This window comes from Vipera berus, assembly GCF_964194415.1.
Source record: "Vipera berus genome assembly, chromosome: 1".
Taxonomy (NCBI): domain Eukaryota; kingdom Metazoa; phylum Chordata; class Lepidosauria; order Squamata; family Viperidae; genus Vipera; species Vipera berus.
Window position 1 is genome coordinate 175,815,143 of NC_138202.1, and position 16,856 is coordinate 175,831,998.

General features: G+C 38.6%; 1 protein-coding gene across 4 annotated transcripts in view; it reads right to left on the reverse strand.

Moving 5' to 3' along the window:
• Positions 1-16,856, reverse strand: part of TRAK2 (trafficking kinesin protein 2) — a 35,744-nt gene that overhangs the window by 13,601 nt on the left and 5,287 nt on the right. For 3 of the 4 annotated variants that reach the window (XM_081313042.1, XM_081313039.1, XM_081313040.1), the window contains 5 exons: positions 16,139-16,301; positions 12,412-12,606; positions 4,106-4,182; positions 2,147-2,263; positions 821-1,030 (listed from right to left, as the gene is read on the reverse strand). In XM_081313042.1, coding sequence (XP_081169168.1) covers positions 821-1,030; positions 2,147-2,263; positions 4,106-4,182; positions 12,412-12,606; positions 16,139-16,175 — 636 coding nt within the window. In that variant the 5' untranslated portion in view covers positions 16,176-16,301. Of the gene's footprint in view, positions 1-820; positions 1,031-2,146; positions 2,264-4,105; positions 4,183-12,411; positions 12,607-16,138; positions 16,401-16,856 lie in introns of all 4 variants that reach the window. The other variant, XM_081313041.1, reaches the window with a different exon arrangement.

Genomic DNA, 16,856 nt, shown 5'->3' on the forward strand with positions numbered 1-16,856 from the left:
TCATCTGAAATCTAACCAAAGAATTAAATCATTGCTAATTTGGATAGTCAATTTGATGATTTTCAAGCTGTCCAATTTGGGTTGAACCTGTTTTTTAAATTCTCGCTTATAAATCAATTAGGCAAGCATAGCTGCCAGACTTCTGAATCAACAATCAAGGACTTTGGGGAATAAAAGAGGCTCCGTATTTGGTTGAAATTGATTTGCATGTTTCTTATTTATTTCCTGGATGTTGACCCGGGGCCGTATCTGTCTGCTGTAGCTGCACCTATCTGGAAAAAAAGTGAGTGAACATAAGCAGAACCAAGGAAGACACTATGGTCTTGAGATACACCACAGAGAAGTAGGGCATGCACCAAGACAGACAGAATTAATACCTCTATAAATATCTCTAGTAGAGTTATTCCACTGATTTGTATAAAGAAATTACAGTATTGCTAATTTTATTTTCAATTTCTAATGCCTTGAATAAAAGAATTCACATTTTTTATAGCAGCCACAGTGTAGAAAGGTTTTCACTGAAGCATCCACACAGTCAGCTTACATTTCTGTCCTGGTCAGTCTCTGTCATCTCAAGTCTCACAGCATCCATGTGAAGTTAGAATTGCTTTTGGGTCATTTGCATCTACATTGCATTCTGATGTCCATTTCTTCAGTTTGGAGATACCCTTTGGGAGCTTTTTGCTGTCCTTTTTTGGTTGAACAATCCTACTCATTACTTCTTCCATAAGCATGACCTTAGCCATGTTAATATATCCTTTTTCAATGCTTGAATTTAATTCAGTTAATAATTCCCAACAGGAATAAGGATGTAAGTTACCTTTGTTCGAAGTAACAGGTTTTCCTCTTCCAGTTCCCTGAGTTTATCTTGCAAGATATCCAACTGTAAGAAACCTTGTGACAAGTTGAAGGACTCATTGAAGCGAAGTGGTGTGGAACAGCTAGAGTCAGTCTCACTTTCTTCAGAAGCAGTGGATACCACACGAAGCAGTTCATCTTTTTTTGTTAGTTCATGTTGTAGCTGGTGAATCTGATTTTAAAGCATATTTGTTTAGTAAACGTAACCATTTACTGAAAACAATGCAATTTACGCTAGTGAATCAACAGACTAGTTAAAATACAATTGTACTGCTATCTTCATTACCACTTCTTTAGAATATGCTAATTTCCCCCCACTTTTTTTTTTAAAAAATAGTATTAAATATAGATTTGCTCCAAATTACATTTTTATGAAAAAGCTTAGAAATATTAATGGAAGGTATCTTTGCTCATTCCATGTTCCAAGTATCATATTTTCTTTCCCGGACTGTCATTATCTAAAATTCAATAATGTGAAAATACATCAATTTTCCTTGACAGAAGTCCCTTTTTTAAAGCCAATAGTTCTAAGGCTAAAGAAATATTTACCAGTCTATCATCCAGTATTTTTTTAATTCTAGGAAAATAAAGAACTATTTTCCATATTCATCAAACACCAGAATTCTTTATTTTTAATGTGATATATCTATACATGGTCCAACTGCTTCTGTATGTAGTGAGATTAAAACCATAGGTAAATTTTATTTATTTCAATTATATCTCAGATGCTTTTCCCTGGGACCTAAATTAAATGGGTACCAGTCCAAACATTATATAGACCTAGGATTCACTAAAGTTGCTGAATCAAATACTTTCAAATATATTCTTTGTTTTTTTAACCCTTTTCTATTTTTAGGTAGAAGAATCATGACAATTGGGAATTTTGTTCACATACATCAAATATTAGACTCAATTTTTATTTTCTTTACATGGATTGTAATTCCCATTTTTACTCTCTATTTAGGATGCAGCACACATAAATAGTTTGAAACATGGTGCAAAAAAATAAGTACACAAGGAAGAGTTCAGCTGAATATTCAGCTCTGCATAATACATACACGCTTCCACATTTGAAATAAATAAAATAGGCCGCAACATTCTTCCATCTTTCTTCACTGAACAAAGAGTAACTTGAAACTTTGTAGGAAAGAAAGCTTCTAACATCAATAGGTTGAAAGTTTTCATCTGATTTCTCAAAAGCAGCTTTCATAGTTAATATAACTTCAACAGATGCTTAAATAATGCATTAACCCCTTAAAATCCCCAAAGCTTAAACCTGTTCACTTACTTTGTCAAAGGCTTGACCCAACTGATCCTCCAGAACATCATTTTGCTCAGTTAGGCTATGGTTTCGTCTAAGAAGGGCTTGTCCAATCCGTGCTGCTAGTTCTAGATCTCTATCTTTCTGCTCAGAAAACCATTAAAAACAGCATTATTTTTTCCCCCCAGAAGTTATTCAAATGGTAGCATTTTCTTCATTTTGCACATAAATGAAGAAAAGAGACAGACTTTTGAGTTTGATAATGTTGTGGCACTTCAAAAATACCTCAGGAAAACACAGGATCTTTTTCAAATATTTGTCATTTGAGAACTGACAGAAATCAAAAGCAACATAAAAGCCATTACTATGCTTTTATGAATACAATCCACAACTGAATCTCTGAGCCAGCCCTTTAGGGAAAAAATAATCTAGAATCAGCTGTACCACAAACACAAGTCATTTCTTTTCTTGAGATCTCTAATCTTCAACTTCCAAACTCTTGAGTTCTGTGGGTACCTTGGATATAGCTATCCCCCAATATAAAAAATTCCACCCAAATCTGGAATTAAGCTGCCAGCCTATTACTGAATGGGAAGACACCCTTCCCCACTTTACTAAGAATCTGGATCAAGCATAAAGATTGACAACTAAACTTTTTAATAAACGGCTTCAGTTTTCCTTTGTAAATGGGTTTTATCAGTGTCCAAGTTGTTTTGGAGAATGTGGCCATGGTTCTAATATAAATCTGACACTGGAATATCAAAGAATTAATAATTAAAAACTCCCTTTTTACATCCCTTAATTCGGGGTAGAATCTGGGCAATTGGATGGAGCTGAGCATTTACTGGCTGAATGCCCTTCCTCATGCCAGGCAGAATTTGCAGCAAATGTTTTTCTTTTCACCCTAGGACAGAAATATCTGTCACAATGTAGGATTAAACTCTCACCCTTCCGAGTGGGAGGTGAGTGCCTTCAGTAGTAGGCCACCATATCACTTGATCAAAGAATAAATAATTACAATCAAGAAAACAAAGGCCCAGATATACATACCAATGCTAGCAATCATTAACACAGCAAGGAAAGAAACACTGGAGGAATGGAGGATAGAAGCACGAGCTACTAAGCAAACCAACTCTGAAAATGGTAATTGTCACCCTTACAAGATAATCCAGACAAGAACACCCAGGAGTATTACACTCTATCTTTATTTGAAGATTACATTAACAGAATCTGCAAATCCCTCCTTTTGCCTTTACGATCCAAAAAATTAGAATGAATCCCTTCTGAGACATTTGCCATGCCCACATTCCTTCTGTGGAAGGAATGTTAGCTGTTTCTTATTAGATTGTTGGCTAGTCTGGGCTCTTTCTTCTGTCTCTCAAAGTCATTTCCAATCATTACAATAACAATAACAGAGTTGGAAGGGACCATGGAGGTCTTCTAGTCCAACGCCCTGCTCAGGCAGGAAACCCTAAAACATTTCAGACAAATGTTTGTCCAGTCTCTTTTTTAAAATTCTGGTGGTTCAGGCTGTACTTTTTTGCTGACTTCATCTTACTAGTTCTTATTCTCCTAGAGCTTTGGGGCCAGTCATGTAAAAAAAAAAGTGGTTCTACAGTTTTTGCTCTTCTCAGGATCTATTCTGGGGAAAATAAAACTTTGAGCTGTTTTTCCCAGCCTGTATCCTAGTCCACTGGCTATTGTTTCAGGTTTAAAATCAGGCTGAAATTTGGAATGTAAAAGAGCCAGTGTTGTTCAGCAATGTCTTTACTATTTCTCTACCAGTGACACTTCATGAGAGATTCTACCGTATTTTAAGCCACCTTTGGGTCACATGAATCAGCGAAATATTATAATGTTGGAACACCCTAATAACACTATTAAAATGCCTATTCTTAAAGTTATCCATTTCTTTCTAAAATTTAAAATATTTATTTCCAATTTGTAAAACTATGTTTAGTTATAAAACAACAATGACAATTTTACCTCAGCCAACAGATGAGTGATTACTTCAATATCATTGCAGTTTTTTGGTACATACTCTCCTCTATCTGTGCCAACAACTGAAAAACAAAACAATTTCTTAATGTGATTAAACAAATGAAAATAATATACTCCCAAGAATAACATACTTGAGAATGTACAAAAAATTGTGAAGACCAGTGATTTAAAAATTGGAAAAAAGACATTTAGACTTCATTGCATTATATTATTGTGGAATAAAATCTAATTAAAGAAAATAAGGAAAAAATAGTTTTCATAGTAACAAAAGACATTTTGGTATATAAAGGTCTGCATGTTCGAGTCATGAAGTATTATCTTTAATACAAGAATTGGACAACTTCATTCAATACTGTAAGGGCAATCTTCAAGTAGAAGCAGGAAACTTCATTTAAAGAAAACCTGTACTTTTTACTATTTTTACCTAAAAGTGTGTTGTGGCAGCTTGCTTATTCACAAACTGTCTATATCCACCATTCAGCTACTCACAAATCAATTGTATTCATCTTTCAGCTACCCAGGGAAAAGAGTAGGGCAACCATTTCTCTTCTTCCCTTATCAACTGTTGCAGGAATAAGCAAGCAATACTTCCAAATGAAAAGAAAAAAAATTGGTAGAGCCAAGAGAACCAGTCTGATCTAGTGTTCAGGAGTCTCGGAGTTGTATCTTAGGCAGAAAGCAAGCTGGGTGACCTTGGGCCAGTCACTCTTTCTCAGTCCCAGGCAAATCATCTCCAGAAATACTGTCAAGAAAACTGCAAGGACTAGTCCAGACATTCAGTAGGAGTCTAAAACTGATTTAAGGACACGCACACACACAAATGTATGCAAAGATTGACAGAACATGTTGCAGCAACTGGCTGAACACAGCTGATCTCAATAAGAGATGATAAAAGGGATATTGAGAATCTAAGGCAGGGGTGTCAAACGGCCGGCCCACAGGCCAGACGCGTCACGACAAAACTGCACCCACCCCATTGCCGGCAATGGGGAAAAAGCTCTGATACGTTGCGCGACGTCATGTGACGTCGCAAGTTTGACACCCCTGATCTAAGGGGTTAGTACTTGGATGGAACATCACTAACAAGTCCTAGGCTGGTGGGCTGTAAGAAAGAAAATAACATTCCTGAAGGACAGCAGTGGCAAGCCTACTTCTGTGTTATTTCAAAGAAAAATCCTATGCTGGTGTAGTCACCAGAAGTTTTGATTTTTTAACTTTAGGCAAAAAATAAAGTAGCAAAAACACACAGAAAATGGCTTTCGGGTTTTTCTTCTCCAAATTTTTAATAATAGCTCTGTTCTGGGTTAGGTGACTGAGGAGGAAAGGATAGAGTAGAGAAGTCAACAAAATTCTGAATCATAGTCTTTCTTTTGCTCACTTCTATCTCTAAAAACCAAATTTAGTTCAATTCTCTTTCAAAATTGGTGTTATCTAGCCAAAGGGCAAATAGTCAAGACAGGCAGATAGACACAGTCCCAATCTTCTTTACTGTACATAATTTTTTTCTTCTTCAGGTTGAAAGAAAAAAATGTAGCCAAGACTCAATTTATTATTCCATGCAGCAATACCCTCTACCACACAAACAGGAAACAGACGTATGACAAATATTTCCTGTGGATATTTATATCCTAATAATTTACAAATTATTAGAGAAGATAGACCCAATTATCAAAGTACCCATTTTTATTAAAAGGAAAGGTCAAAAACCTGCTCAGCTTAACCAGTAAGTCAAAGATAGGAGAACCAAGTTATCCTATTTCTTAAGTAGTGTGCAGCAATATTAAAAGTCCACTAAGAAAAATATCTGAAATAAATTGCACAAGTAAAAATAAAAGGGTTCCTTCTACTTTCAGAAGTAACGTAGAAATCATTGAAGATTTCTGCACTGTAAACTAGATGTTTTTCTGTCCATCAGGAAGGAGGATCCATTTTAATACATATTATTCCTCACTGTAGCAATCTGTCTTCCAAATGGTCTCCCAAACCTCTGGGAAAGAGTTTTAGCGGCAATAGATGTAAAGAAATAATAGAGAAGGGGGTAATCAGTGAAAATACTCTCCTTCTTACCACCTCTTGCCTATGCGAAGTTTACAATATTTTACTTTACACAACTGAGTATTCAGTTGCGGATTGTATTCAGTTTTTCCTTATAGTCTAAGACAAAAAGACCTTATTAAAATTGCTTAACTTTTGAAAAAGTTGAATCTCAGGACTTTCTGATTTGTAATCAGGTAGCAAACATCAAAAAATCCAAACATCAGTTATAAACATATAAAAATGCATAGTTTTTTTTATAAAACTCTTAGATTTTAGTATTTGTGTGTGTGTGTGTGTGTGTGTGTGTGTGTGTGTGTGTGTGTATGCTAATGTTTATGTGTACACTTACCTTGTAGAGTTATACCCATAAGTAGCTCTTCATTTTGGTTCATATCCGTTTTATCTAGGGCTATATCCATCTGGCAACTTATATTCAAGGAGTAGTTTGGAAGAACTGAATGCAAGCTGAAGTCATGGATAGCCTTTACCTTTTGTTCTGCAGTACATATGCTACTGAACCTTTAAGCAACCCTCCCTAGTATTTACTCAGCTATCAAATCAACATTTCTCCAAGCAGAAGTATCATAAAATAGGAGGAGCTATACTGCAATACTGGCTATTGCAGTTCTGAATACAGAAGTCAACTAGTTTTCTAGTTTGGGAATTATAAAGGGCATTAAAAGTGGACTATCACAATCATATTAGGAGTTTAGCTTCACTGACAAATCCATTTTTCTATTATACAGGTGAAACTCGAAAAATTAGAATATCATGCAAAAGTTCATTTATTTCAGTAATGCAACTTAAAAGGGGAAACTAATATATAAGATAGACTCATTACATGCAAAGCAAGATAGTTCAAGCCGTGATTTGTCATAATTGTGATGATTATGGCTTACAGCTCATGAAAACCCCAAATCCACAATCTCAGTGAATTAGAATATTGTGAAAAGATGCAATATTCTAGGCTCAAAGTGTCCCACTCTAATCAGCTAATTAAGCCATAACACCTGCAAAGGGTTCCTGAGCCTTTAAATGGTCTCTCGGTCTGGTTCAGTAGGAATCACAATCATGGCGGACTGCTGACCAGACAGTTGTGCAGAAAACCATCATTGACACCCTCCATAAGGAGGGAAAGCCTCAAAAGGTAATTGCAAAAGAAGTTGGATGTTCCCAAAGTGCTGTATCAAAGCACATTAATAGAAAGTTATGTGGAAGGGAAAAGTGTGGAAAAAAAGGTGCACAAGCAGCAGGGATGACTGCAGCCTGGAGAGGATTGTCAGGAAAAGGCCATTCAAAAGTGTTGGGGACTTTCACAAGGAGTGGACTGAGGCTGGAGTCAGTACATCAAGAGCCACCACACACAGACGAATCCTGGACATGGGCTTCAAATGTCGTATTCCTCTTGTCAAGCCGCTTCTGAACAACAAACAATGTCAGAAGCGTCTTACCTGGGCTAAAGAAAAACAGACCTGGTATGTTGCTCAGTGGTCCAAAGTCCTCTTTTTTGATGAGAGCAACTTTTGCATCTCATTTAGAAACCAAGGACCCAGAGTCTGGAGGAAGAATGGAGAGGCACACACTGCAAGATGCTTGAAGTCCAGTATGACGTTTCCACAGTCTGTGTTGATTTGGGGAGCCATGTCATCTGTTGGTGTTGGTCCACTGTGCTTCATTAAGTCCAGGGTCAACGCAGCTGTCTACCAGGAGATTTTGGAGCACTTCATGCTTCCTTCCGCAGACGAGCTTAATGGGGATGCTGACTTCATTTTCCAGCAGGACTTGGCACCTGCCCACACTGCCAAAAGCACCAAAACCTGGTTCAATGACCGTGGGATTACTGTGCTTGATTGGCCAGCAAACTCGCCTGACCTGAACCCCATAGAGAACCTATGGGGCATTGCCAAGAGAAAGATGAGAGACATGAGACCAAACAATGCAGAAGAGCTGAAGGCCGCTATTGAAGCATCCTGGTCTTCCATAACACCTCAGCAGTGCCACAGGCTTCCATGCCACACTGCACTGAGGCAGTAATTGCTGCAAAAGGGGCCCAAACCAAGTACTGAGTACATATGCATGCTTATACTTTTCAGAGGTCCGATATTGTTCTATGTACACTCGTTTTATTGATTGCATATAATATTCTAATTTTCTGAGATTGTGGATTTGGGGTTTTCATGAGCTGTACGCCATAATCATCACAATTATGACAAATCACAGCTTGAACTATCTTGCTTTGCATGTAATGAGTCTATCTCATAGTTTCCCCTTTTAAGTTGCGTTACTGAAATAAATGAACTTTTGCACGATATTCTAATTTTTTGAGTTTCACCTGTAGATGTTAGCATACTAATGTAATACAATATTAGATGAATCCAATATTTCAATCTGAAGTAGAAAAGTGCTTTGGATCAAGCAAAAGCATAATTGTTATATTTGCCAGCAGCTCCTTAAAGCTGCACTTTTTATTTACTCAATATTGAATTTCACTTTTCTGGGTTGACTGAAAGTCAATCCGAAAGATCAGAAAGTTGAACACACACACAATGCTGATCAAAAATACAGATAATAAAAAGTTGTATAAGTCAATATTTAACCAACTGATACATTGTTTTTGAGTAACAGATAGTAGGAAGAGATTTTAATAGTCTTATTTTGTAGGGCTTGACATAGGCTGATGTTATTGCCTTATACATAATCTGCAATCAATGCCATTTTAACAAATCTGTTCACTGTTGTTTATTCCCATGTTCCTCAACAGTTCATTTAACAAGAGCAATGTTCATAGGACATCCCACTGTTTTTAAAATTTTGTTAGAAAAAGGACAACAAAAGACTACTTATGTCCCTACTAGATTCTTCAATGCCTTCAACAATGGAAGAGCTTCTAATGTGGCTGGAAAGTTCTTAACAATTTAGGGAGATATTCAGAGATATATCTGCCTTGAGAGTAACCCTTATTGAACCATATAGCACAGTCAAACATTAGCAGTTGACTACAGGAAATGTTTTATGGCATTTTGTATTATATCATAAAATGCTTTATCATAATTTTTATGTCATAAAATGTTTTATAAAATTTGCCAAATTACAATTCCATGGGAGTGATGGATCCTGGATTTTGGAAACATTCTGTAAAGTAGCCTACTTGAGGCATTGGTTCAAAACATATTGCCCTATGATACAGTTTCAGCCAGTTAATTATTACAGATTTGAGAATTTTAAAAAGGTAAAGGTTCCCCCGCACACGCATGCTAGTCGTTTCTAACTCTAGGGGCCGGTGCTCATCTCCGTTTCAAAGCCGAAGAGGAGGACGCTTGTCCGAGGACGTCTCCGTTTTTCATGTGGCCGGCATGACTGGACGCCAAAGGCGCACGGAACGCTGTTGCCTTCCCACCATAGTGGTACCTATTTTTCTACTTGCATTTTTTTTTATTGAAAAGTTTTATCATACATTTTATCTTTGACAGTCCCCCCTACCCCTCCCCTGTCCCTCCCTCCTTACCCCTCCCCCCCTCCCCACCCCCCACCCCCGACTTCCCAGAGCTAAGTACAAGGTATAAAAAAACAAAGAAAGAATCATAAACAACCATATGCTAACAACCATAGACTCTAAAATCTATCACTCTCTAGCTCACATAGGATAACTACAAACACTATTAATATAGAATATATTAAAAAAAAACAGAAAAAAAGGAAAGGAAGACTTATTCAAATACTACATGAAACTTCTTAATCCCATATTTGTTCTGGATATACTCAATCCATTCCTCTTAACAGTTTAATAGCCTCCTTAGACTTCACAACCTCTAAATTCAAAATCAAAGCCAAATTCATTCTCCAATTCTTCCCTCCTAGCTTCCACAGCACATCTATGTTTATTGTTCATATATATCAACACCCCTCTCAAATAGGCCTTGCTAGCATCCCAAACCATATCCATAGAGGTGCCCTTATTCATATAAATTTAAAAAAAAAAACCTTCATCCGCTGTTTACATTCTTCCACATTTCTCTGGTTTCTAAACAAATTCTCATTTACGCGCCACGAGCGCCTATCTCTATTCTCCTTATAAATCTCTAGCCAAACTGGGCTATGATCAGAAATAGTTCTTGCACATATCTTCACCTTCTTAATCCTTAAAAAAAAAGTCATTAGTCAACAAAATAAAATCGATCCTGAAAAAAGATTGATGTCTGTCAGAAAAAAAAGTATAATCCTTTTCATGCGAATGTCTTTCACGCCAAATATCTCGCAGTTCCAAGTCATCCTTCATTTCAAAATAGGATTTAGACAGTCTAGCATGACTTGGGCCGCGCTTAAAAGCTCCAGCCTTGTCCATCTGTACATCCAAAACACCATTCCAATCCCCCATAAAAATAAAAATTTTATAATCCAACTAGGTAAACTTTGTATGAAATAAACTAAAAAAGTCAACTTGTTGTTGATTAGGAGCATATAATCCAACTAAAAGCATCTTTTGCTTAAATAGGACTATCTGTTTTAGGCCGTGCTCCTCCCACTACTTGGCTGTAAATACATTTTAGAAATTCCATAGACTTCTGCTGATCTTATTCTTTTATTTTTTTTTGATCGTTTTAAAGCAGCACGCGTCTCCCTCTGCTCTCTAGAATCATCCAAAGAAGTTGTAGCTTGATCTCCTCCAGCACCATTCTCCTCTGTCTGTCCATCTTCAGCCTCTTGGTGTTCTCCTTCTCCAGATCCCTTTGCAGCTTCCAAAAGTGATAGTGGGGTTGCTTTTAAAACGTTATTGTAAAAATCACGCGCCTGCATCACAGTAGCCAAACGGTACCTTTTACCTTCATGCATCACCATCAACCCAACTGGAATCTCCCATCTGAACCTTATATCTCGTTGCTTGAGCTCTTGCACTACAAATGTAAAATCCTTCCTTCTCCTTAAAATCTTTGGAGGAATTTCTTTTAGAACCAAAACTTCTTGATCAGCAATCACGACTTTAGTACCATAAGCAGCTTGAATAACTTCGTCTCTAATTTCCCTCTTTGCAAAATAAACCACCACATCTCTAGGTAGCTTTCTCTGTCTGGCAATCCATGAATTCACACGAAACACTTTATCCATGCCTCCCTTTATTTCAGATGCTGGCTGCCTCAATACTACTTCCAAAGCCTCAGAAATCAGCTGCTTTAGATCTTCCTTAATATTCTCTTTTAAACCTCTGATTCTAACAGCGTACTGCATCTGGTAATATTGAGCAAGACTCAATTCTTTGTCCATTTTGTCTCTTAAATCTTCATTTTCCAGTACTTTTGCTTCTAATATGGCATTTTTTTGAGTCAAGTCTTCCACTTTTTCATCCAAATCTTCCACACATTCAGCCACTCTATACACTGAAGACAAAATGTCTACCTTCATCACTCTGAACTTCTCTTCCATCCTCTCTTCTATTCTCTCCTCCAATTTCTCCAACTTCTCCTCCATCTTTGCAAATTTATCACCCATTGCTTCCAGAATTACCTGGGCAAATTTTCCAAGAGCATCTTGTAAATCCTTCGGTGTCAATACATCAGGAAGAAGCAACGCTTGCAATGATGACTGCTGCACCGGAGAAGTTCCAGCACTCCAAAGAGCTTTTGGGAGAGATTTAGCCGCCATCTTTACTTTCACTTACTACGCACTTTCACTTTTAAATTTATAAAATCCATTAAGCTAGAAAGCAGCAATAAAAATCCTCTTCACCTTTTCCTCCTGTACCGCTCTGCCTGCTCCTTTTATTCCATGGTCTTTCCTTCTGGCAGGGGTGGTCGCAAACGCCTGGCTCCGCTCCAGAAATCACGGAGCAGAGACGCTGACCAGCTGGGAGCAGCCCAGGCTACGGGGGAGTTCGATCCTTCAGCCGCCCAAGCTTTAAGCTCAGGCGGCCCCGGAGAACTCAACCCCTACCTGGGGGCTCACCCCCTCCTCTTCTCCCGAGGAGGGGGCTTCAAATCCACCCGAACAGCTGATCGGCGCTGTTTCGGGTGGAAATAACACAGCTGAGCCGCGGGCAGCCCGAAAGGGCTGTCTCCGGCGCCGCGCCGCCACCGGAAGTCCTCTACTTGCATTTTTTACGTGCTTTCGAACTGCTAGGTTGTAATATATAAATAAATATTCAAGCTTCGTTCTTTGTATCAATTTTGGAAAACATACAGTTTTCCAAATCTGGAGATACTTAAGCCCTTTTTGCAGGTTGATCGAATCTTTAATGCTTATATTTGTATTGGGTTACTTACTCATATAATGGAGTGCCTCCTCGGCAAGGACAGGAGAAGAAATTTCAGGATCATGACTGTGAGAGCTTCTTGACTGGATCCAATCATCATTTACAGGAAGATATAAAGAATCCACATGTAATTTGTACTGAGGCAGCTGTTCTTCTAGCATGCTTACTAGCTCTACTTCAGGAAGGTCTTCATTAGGGCAAACATCTAAAGATATATGAAGACAACATACTACCGATCAACTTTGAAAGAAAACCAGTTTTCTTTGTTAAATAAATGATTTTCAACATTGTGAAACAAATGAGTAATGTTATCTATTCTGAACTAAGGCTAGTAAGAAACAGCACAAATCTTAAACATTTACTTCTATTAGAAATCAATTTATTCTTGTTAGTTGCGAAATCATGTCCAACCCATCGCGACCCCATGGAAAACATTCTTCCACGCCTTCCTGTCCTCTACCATCGTCGGGAGTCCATTTAAGCTCATGACTACTGCTTCTGTGACTCCATCCAGCCATCTCATTCTCTATTGTCCCATTCTTCTCTTACACTCAATCTTTCCCAGCATTAGGCTCCTCTCCAGTGAGTCCTCATTACAGGTGAAACTCGAAAAATTAGAATATCGTGCAAAAGTTCATTTGTTTCAGTAATGCAACTTAAAATGGGAAACTAATATGAGATAAACTCATTACATGCAAAGCAAGATAGTTCAAGCCGTGATTTGTCATAATTGTGACAATTATGGCGTACAGCTCATGAAAACCCCAAATCCACAATCTCAGAAAATTAGAATATTGTGAAAAGGTGCAATATTCTAGGCTCAAAGTGTCCCACTCTAATCAGCTAATTAAGCCATAACACCTGCAAAGGGTTCCTGAGCCTTTAAATGGTCTCTCAGTCTGGTTGAGTAGGAATCACAATTATGGGGAAGACTGCTGACCTGACAGTTGTGCAGAAAACCATCATTGACACCCTCCATAAGGAGGGAAAGCTTCAAAAGGTAATTGCAAAAGAAGTTGGATGTTCCCCAAGTGCTGTATCAAAGCACATTAATAGAAAGTTATGTGGAAGGGAAAAGTGTGGAAGAAAAAGGTGCATAAGCAGCAGGGATGACCGCAGCCTGGAGAGGATTCAGGAAAAGGCCATTCAAAAGTGTTGGGGTGTGGGAACGGCCAGTTTTTGGCCTCCCAACCTTCAGCTTTCCCAAACGTTTCTTATCGGCCTCTACGTGAATTACAGTGATGAGCACACTCTCCTGGTTCGCAAAGGATGCCATGTGGGAGGTTTGGGAAACGCTATGATTGTTGTGATTCAGGGTCAGCCTGTGGGTTCGGCAGTTGGGTCGGACGATTCAGAGGAGGAGGGGGGTGTTGGAGAGCTTGCTGAGGATAGCCTTGAGGCTTCGCAGAGCCCTCACCAGGCCCCTCCCATTTGGTTACGACGCAGACCCAGCTGTGTGAGCCTGACAGCGTGGATGAAGATGACCCACAGCTGGCCCTGTTCAAGGACACCCAACGCAGGAGGCAGTCAATCAGGAGTAAACAGAAGAAGGCAATGGGGCACCTCGGAAGGAGGCAGAGAGAAGCCACGCCCTGAACTGTTTAAAAGGGGAATGTATGGGAGGGCTGGTTTGCTGAAGGCAACCGTTTGAATAGCTCCTGTTTCATGGTTCGTGTTTGCTCTGTTTGCTCTGTTTTATGTTAATAAATTTGGCAGGCTTAGTTCCAGCCTCTTGCCGTTTTGTAAAGGGGTTGTCCCTGCCTTTTCTGCAGGGCCGGTAGTAGGCTGGTACAGAACAATGATAGAGCTTTCACATATATCTTTTAGTATCTTGTTTTTGTAATGATCTCATAGGCACCTGAGAAGTTCTCACTACGTATCCAATTATCACTATGTATCCTATTTTTTTGAGATTGATGGGGTTTATGTAATGTTGTATTTGGTATTCAGAAAAAGGAGTTGAATAAAAGTTCAGCGGGCAGGTGCTCAGTGTGTTTTTAGAGAAACGAGGCTGCCTGGCTGTTTCAGAGCATCTCTATCGACCCGGGTCTGAATTCTTTTCCCTACATTGGGGACTTTCACAAAGAGTGGACTGAGGCTGGAGTCAGTGCATCAAGAGCCACCACACACAGACGAATCCTGGACATGGGCTTCAAATGTCGTATTCCTCTTGTCAAGCCGCTCCTGAACAACAAACAACGTCAGAAGCGTCTTACCTGGGCTAAAGAAAAACAGACCTGGTCTGTTGCTCAGTGGTCCAAAGTCCTCTTTTCTGATGAGAGCAACTTTTGCATCTCATTTGGAAACCAAGGACCCAGAGTCTGGAGGAAGAATGGAGAGGCACACACTGCAAGATGCTTGAAGTCCAGTGTGAAGTTTCCACAGTCTGTGTTGATTTGGGGAGCCATGTCATCTGCTGGTGTTGGTCCACTGTGCTTCATTAAGTCCAGGGTCAATGCAGCCGTCTACCAGGAGATTTTGGAGCACTTCATGCTTCCTTCCACAGACGAGCTTTATAGGGATGCTGACTTCATTTTCCAGCAGGACTTGGCACCTGCCCACACTGCCAAAAGCACCAAAACCTGGTTCAATGACCATGGGATTACTGTGCTTGATTGGCCAGCAAACTCGCCTGACCTGAACCCCACAGAGAATCTATGGGGCATTGCCAAGAGAAAGATGAGAGACATGAGACCGAACAATGCAGAAGAGCTGAAGGCCACTATTGAAGCATCCTGGTCTTCCATAACACCTCAGCAGTGCCACAGGCTGATAGCTTCCATGCCACGCCGCATTGAGGCAGTAATTGCTTCAAAAGGGGCCCAAACCAAGTACTGAGTACATATGCATGCTTATACTTTTCAGAGGTCCGATATTGTTCTATTTACACTCCTTGTTTTATTGATTGCATGTAATATTCTAATTTACTTAGATTGTGGATTTGGGGTTTTCATGAGCTGTAAGCCATAATCATCACAATTATGACAAATCACAGCTTGAACTATCTTGCTTTGCATGTAATGACTCTATCTCGTATATTAGTTTCCCGTTTTAAGTTGTGTTACTGAAATAAATGAACTTTTGCACGATATTCTAATTTTTTGAGTTTCAGCTGTAGATGGCCAAAGTATTTGAGTATCAACTTCAGGATCTGGCCTTCTAAAGATCAGTCAGAGTTGATCTCCTCTAGGACTGACCAGTTTGATCGCCTTGCAGTCTAAGGGACTCACAGGAGTCTTCTCCAGCACCATAGTTCAAAGGCTTCAATATTTTGGCGCTCAGCCTTTCTTATGGTCCAACTTTCACAGCCATACATTGCAACTGGGAAAACCATAGCCTTGACTATACGCACTTTTGTTGGCAGGGTGATGTCTCTAGGAAACAATTATCCGTAACTAAAAACAAAACAACTATGGTTCTTCATCAATTGTACTGATTTTAAGATGGATTTCTTTCTTAATACAACTTTTATTAGTATTTTAATTTGTCCTGCTGCTTTTTCTTTCTTCCCCTTCCCAATTCTTTTTCTAATTTTTATATGATTTGCCTGCTTAAGCACTTTGGAAAAATTTATATGCCATTTAATCAACCTTGAGTTTGGCCTAATAAAGGCATTGCTTCATTGTAAATTTGAGATAATTCTAAAGTTCAATATAAACTACTGAAGATTGCACCGCTGAAGCAGTTATAATTTCCAAAACATCTACCAGCATCTTTTAATTAACTCATCAGCTTACCAGTGATGTTCTCTGAATTGCTGTGGTTGAAATTCATGAGGGGTGCTTCAGGCCTCAATTCTTCGAAAACCACATCCTCTTTCCATTTTATATCTTGCTCCTTCTCATTTGAGCTGAATGATCATTTGGCAATAATCTATTGCTGGCATTCATTTCATGTCAACTAGCAAGACAAGAGGATAATTTAGGCCAAAGGAAGATACATTTGAAACTGCCAGGTTCACTATCTTTACATCACAATCTTGCCCAGTTCATTCACCATCTTGGGGGGGGGGAGAGGAAAACAAGGGTTAAAATTCAATTTCAGACATTAATGTTAAACAATTCTTCTAACTACTGATAAATGAGTAACTGTATCTTTTCCCCATCTTAATCAAAGTAGTTTTCTAATTCATTTTCTGTCACTCTTTTTTGCTTTATCCTTGCATATGAAAATCTAGAATGGAAAAGAAACCTGAATATATAACAAAGTTACTTTTGATATATATCCAGTTACACTGTATACTCAAATATGAAATCGAAATATCCCAACATCAAACACTTTGATATTAGAATGAATTTTCCTTTGGGAGGGACCATTGCATGATTTTATAGAAAAGTATATTGCATTACATACATGCATAAATTGCTAGGTCCCAAATACTAAAAAGGAATAATGTTTTCTTTAAAAATGAATTAAAAACAAACAAAAGAAGCAAAACATAAAATAGTAGAGAGA